The 6,267-nt window shown below is 28.0% G+C and overlaps 1 protein-coding gene across 1 annotated transcript; it reads right to left on the reverse strand.

Moving 5' to 3' along the window:
- Positions 1-1,601: 1,601 nt before the first annotated feature.
- LOC109338558 (uncharacterized protein At1g24485-like) lies at positions 1,602-3,266 on the reverse strand. The gene is made up of 2 exons (XM_019575826.1): positions 2,664-3,266; positions 1,602-2,072 (listed from the first exon to the last, which is right to left on the reverse strand). Exons 1-2 carry the CDS (start codon positions 3,263-3,265, stop codon positions 1,607-1,609), a joined length of 1,068 nt encoding a protein of 355 aa, XP_019431371.1. The 5' UTR covers position 3,266; the 3' UTR covers positions 1,602-1,606.
- Positions 3,267-6,267: the final 3,001 nt, after the last annotated feature.

The following is a 6,267-nucleotide window of genomic DNA, read 5'->3' on the forward strand; positions in this document are numbered from 1 at the left end:
TCTTCAATCAACTAACTTCTTTATTGCCTAGACTTGAATTAGACTTTTTAACATTTCTTACTCATAAGATTGAGAGGATATTTTTTATACTACAAACAAAAATCAAAAATAAATAAATTCACACTTTTAGACGAAAGTTAGAGGAGCTATATCCCACAAATATTGAAATCGAGTTTAGCAGTAATAGGATAGAACAAGTACACCAAAAATCAAAATGAACAACAAAGAGGTGATCAACCACACCGGAGCAAGAAACAGAAAATAAAGGCACTTGATTTGAGTAGCCCTCAAGAATGTATAAATCATTCTATTGGTAAGATTTCGATACATAACCCTCTTTGCCTCAACTTCCTGGAGAAAAAAACGCAAGAATAAGGACAAAAAATAGTAAAAATACTACAGTTAATGGTATTGGTAATTCAACTCATGGAAAATAGGCTAGATTAATGTAAATATAAAACAAAAGAAAGATTCAACAATTGATTTTTCACTATCTGTCTCTTATCTACCATATTTTTAGTATTCTTTTTGTTAAGTGATAAAAGAGTTTTCTTAACATAAGTCCTGAGATTTGACTATAATAATGAGCTAAAGAAAATGAATAAAAAAACTACATCTATTATTTTTCCAATGTATTAAATATTTATCTTTCTAATAAAATTTTAATAATATAAAGAAACCTGAACCAGTGTTATTAAACTCGGACCGGTTAATGACTCGGTCTGGGTACTGGGTCAATGAGTCACTGGTCCAACCAATGGGTCAATGGTTGGACCGGTTAACTCGGTTTACATTAAAATTCTAAAAATTAGTGATACTGTATAACAACATTTAATAATTGTATACTCAAAATTTAAAAACATTAGTGTACCTAATTAAACAATCAATAAAGAAAATTTTAATACTATAAAATGATACAAGGAAGTTGAAAAAAATATCAAATAATATATAAACTATGCTTTAACTACAACAAAAATGTACAATAAATTTAAAATTTAATTAAACAACAAAGATTTCGTTATAACGTAAGATAACAAGTGACAAAGATAATTACATATAAATTAAAAATATTTGACTTTTTCACCTCATCAATTTGGTTATTTTTTTAATTTTGATTGACTCGGCCGGTCCAACCGGTCCGATCATCCAAATCATCAGTTTTACGCTTAAACTAACTGAGTTAAACCAATTTTGATACAAAACCGGTTAGATGAGAGACTCAGACCGGTTAGATGACCGGTTCACGGTTGAACCGGTCTGACCGGCCGGTTCGAGCCGAGTTTTATAACACTGCCCTGAACAATATATTTTTGTAAACTTTTAAATATATAACCAATAAATCGTAAATATAGCAATATAAGATTCTACTATATTTACAACAATTAAATTAGACCAAAGGTTAAAGGTTTAATTACTAGATATATATATATATATACCTTTAGTTTTACCTAAAAATATAAAAAGTGTCAAAACTGAATTTAAACCAATAGACATTAGACATTGATAAATGAATTTAATTTTAATGGATTGTTGTTATAAATTAAGTCTTTTATACTAGTAATCAACCAATACTCATAAGTAACGCATGCATAAATTTACTAACCATTTAGGTATCAGTAGCATTAGCTAATGGCTGAATCTGATAAACTTCTATAGCATTGAGTATAGGGGGAAGAGTAGAATCTGGTCTTGCCACAAAAGCTAGTGAAGTATCTTGAGAAAGTGATTTTTTGATATACACTTCTTCAACACTTCCAAAAGGTGGAGCTATTGGACCATAAACTGGGTTACTATCTACATGAATCTCTATGGATCTTGCACCTGCTGCATCTTTTGTAACCTCAGAGAAATATGTGTTTATATAAAGAGGAACTTCTTTGTGTGGAATAAACAAATGATAAAGAATTTGGTGATCTTTATCTGGGGTTGTGACTGCATTATTCATTGCAGCTTGTGGTGGATTATCTATTACAGTGCTTATATCAATGTTAAATGCATCACTTTTGACCCTAGAAATCAACCCATCTCCACTCACTGTTTTCCATATTCGATCATAAGCATCATCAGGGTACCTATAAAGTAAGAAAAATGTTTCTATCAAAGAAAATGAAGAAAAAAAATCTAGACTCATATTTTTCTGAACTTTTTACTTTCTATTTTCTTTCTTTTCTACTTTTAAAATCTTAAAGTTGAAACAAAATAATCTTAAAATGAAAATAATAATCATAAAACAAAATAATCTTAAAATGAAAATATAAAATATATAATACAGGAGGGGTATGGATTCAACAAATATAAAAGGATGAACAAAATATATAAATTATTTATATGCATATAATTAAAGAATGTATCTTTTCTTTAATAGAAAAAAAAATATATACACCATCAGAATTCCGCCACTAGGGATGACAATGAGTCTGAATGAGCTTGATAGTGCATTATCTAGACCTGCCCCATTTAACCATTTTAAGACTCAAATCCGCCTCAGTCCCAATATATAAATATGTCTCTTTATAGTGTTTTTAAATTTATTTACGATTATCATGTTTCCTAAATTTTTATCAAGTGACTCGGTATACGAGACTTTCACCTAATAGCATTACTTCTAAATTTTATCACGAAAAATATATTTTGAGTTTTAGAATACATGTACATATACCTACCTGATACTTTTATCTGCACCAAAAGCATATCTGCCTAGCAAAATGAGTGAATGATTTGGTTCTAGTTGGCTGTACATTGTAGAGTTCAAGCTGCGTACTTCAAGTGATGTTATGAAAGGAACATGATTAGGCATCTTTTGTGTAACACATATATTAGTGGTGTTTCCCTTAGTGGCATATATTGCTTCATAATCTAAATTATATTCACTTGAAGCCATTGAAGTGTTAACACTAGCCCAAAAGTTACCATCAAAGTGAAGATCAAATATAGGAGGAGAGGACTTGTTATCATAATTTCCATAGAAAAAAGTTGCCCTACTAAGCACTTTTTCTCCATTTTCAACTTCAATGGAATAACAACTTTCATTTCCATATGGGAATGCCCTTAGAGTGTTGAAGATGCTAGGTGCTGAAGGTATTTGGTGAGACTCACCAAATTGAATGTAAGCACCATCTCCTATCCATGTTATATTGTTTGTGTCAATGGTAGATTCATATGATCCACAATCAATGCTCACAAAGGTTGTAAGAGACAATTTTGAGAATGATAGAAACAATAATAGTGTTGTGGCTACAAGAAGAGTATTTTGAGGGCTTGTCATGGAGATTGTTTTGATGAGGTGCAAAAATTGGCATGTAACTCACCATAGTCTTATTTATATATGCATCTCATTAGCATCTTGTTATAATGGAGAAAACTTATTTTAAGAAAACTAGTAAGTTGCCCTAGAATACCCACGAACATATATTTTTTTGTTGCATGATTAAAAAAACATATATTACTTGTACATTCGTATGAGATTGATTGATTTTGAAGCATATTTAAAATCATATAAGTATTAATCTTATTGAAGATATATATATATATATATATATATATATATATATATATATTGTGTAATAACTTTATAATGTGAATGTTCAAAACTTAAAAAAAAATGGAAGATGGAGATAAAAGAAGAGGAAGATAAAACAAAACTGAAGAGAGAAGTAAATGAGATATGAAAGAAATTCAAATCTCATTTAATATGATATATAATTTAAAAATAAATGGACTAATTAATTATTATTATTAAATTACTAAAGTATACAACATATAAAAATGGAAGATCCAATGTGGGAAAGTACATAAGAATAGGAATAGAGTTGATAGAGTTACACAAGGAACATTTCTTAATAGATAAGGGTATATATTTATCTTTAATTAGGTAAAGTGTAAATTGATATCTCAACTTAATTATTTTAGTCCAACAATGATGAAGATATTCTTACTTCCAAGCTTTACACTCAATATTCTCCATTTTATAATATAAATCTTTTATGCTTAGTAACATTGTCTTTGTTAAGAATGAAAAGCAATTAACTCCTTAAAAATTCTAATAATTTGATTTTTAATGGAAGTTAATTTATTTATTTGAACCAAAGTAATTGTTTCTCATTGATTGTAAAAGATGGTACATATTATTAGTGGGCATATAGGACTTTATTCCTCTATATTTGATTTAAGGTTTTTCTCACAAAAATATTGCGAAATGCATGATTTTTCACACAAAAGTGAATATTCTATTTAGCAACACTAACTTATAACTTATTTCAATAGGTATAATAAGAAATTAACTCACTTAAAAATCTTGCAGAATGCAAAAGATAAAGGATATTTGTACAATTTAAAAAAAAAGTAGCTTTTACAAATATACTTTCCAAAAGTTTTTCAATGGTGAGAGCAGTGAATATATTTTTTCATAGCTGAAGTCATTAGCACTATTTTACACGTGTCAAAGTTTTAAGTTTTATGCGTAGAATAAATAAAACCCACCTAAAAATTTATCTCTAAAATCAATAGGAATGAATGAATGAATGATCCATTACTATTCTAAATGACTTATTAATTATTCTAGACGGTCATTACAATTCTGAATCCTCTGATTTTGAAAATTATTTATATTATTAACATCCCTTCTCATCAATTCTCTTTTATTCTCTATAATTCTATATGCAGCTACATCAAATAGGTCCTTTTCAAACTAGTGGTCCAATTAATAATCATCTGCTGCAATGATCATAACACTAATTAACTAGGCTTATATGCCTCTTCATTTGCTCATTGAATCGTGATAAAGAATATTGCCTCATGAGAAACCATAGCCACATTTCACTTTATTTTTGTCATATGCAGCTACATCAAATCCATCTTTTCAATTCAGTGCATCCAATTAATAATCAGCTACTATTCAGTATAACATTGATGAAAGAAATATACATGCCTTTTCGCTTGCTCAATGAATTATAAGCATCTCCAATGTTAGCATATAATAAGAGTTCTTTTTTTTTCTTGCATTATCAATTTTGAAATATACATTTTTAATTAATAAATGATCTGATTATCATGTATAAAATTTTACACTCACAATATAAATATTACATTATTTATATATATGATTAGAGCAATCATACAAACTCTAGCCATGCCATTGGGGGTGCTTAATTAGCTAACTAGTAATGAAATAATGGCAGCAATAATAAAAGTAAAATGTTCTATTATTTCAACGTCATGTTTGATATTGGTTCACTTTTCTTTAAGGTCATTCAATTAGAATTAAATTATGTGTACTTTTTAGAATTATTATTGCATTTTGTAATGTTTGTGTCATATTTAAAAGTAGTGAAATTGTATTAATTCTCTTACTATAATCAGATGTATTCGTTGCCTTTGAGATATATTTGGCTTATTACATACGTTGGTCATTTACTTTAATTTGTACTTACGAAAGCGTTTGTTGTCCAATTTCAACGTTGGCCTTCAACTTGCAAAAGAAATTTATTTGGCAAAATTGATTAAAAAGTTAAAGCTTCATATTAATTAACTAATTATTGAATTGAAAGTATTTGTCAATATTAACCAATCAACTGACTGCTAATTATAAAATGATATTAAAGGACAAGCATAAGTAACTCCAACTTACTTATTAAAACATGATTTAAAAACCAATGATTTTTTTTTTTTTCAAAACTCTCACAAACCAAACATGACCAATTTATTATTTTTCGACTAATATGCAATATGTCTAATGGCATTATCGACTTGTATTCCCATTGGCTTTTATGCTCACATAAAGTTAACTCTATCCCACCTTTGTTTATTTTAAAGGGTAAATTCAGATATTACACATTTACACCTTGTTAACATTAGAGATACAGTTTATGTAATTGAAGTATTTAAGTATCATAATTCTTGATTAAGAAAAAAATGAATGCACCGAAAGTGTAACACTTTTATACATTATTACATTTTCTACAATTCAATTTAATCATTATTATCTCTTCAAAAAATTAATACAAATGAGTGGTGAATAATATCAAATCCATTATTTCTTCTGAATTTTAATGCTCCGATTTTGTCTTTGGTAATTTTGTTAGTATCATTTTGTGCCTAGTTGATATAGGGTTGTTCATGATTTTGTTTTGCTGAAAAAATCAAACAAAACTAATCTTTATCACTTAATGGTTTGGATTTTAAAACTAATTTTATTTAGTTTGACAATATAGGTAAGCATATGCCGGTAATTGGTTCATGTTTTAGAACAGGTTCCTATGTCCTAAAAAT

Source organism: Lupinus angustifolius, unplaced genomic scaffold (assembly GCF_001865875.1).
Source record: "Lupinus angustifolius cultivar Tanjil unplaced genomic scaffold, LupAngTanjil_v1.0 Scaffold_29_13, whole genome shotgun sequence".
Taxonomy (NCBI): Eukaryota; Viridiplantae; Streptophyta; class Magnoliopsida; order Fabales; family Fabaceae; genus Lupinus; species Lupinus angustifolius.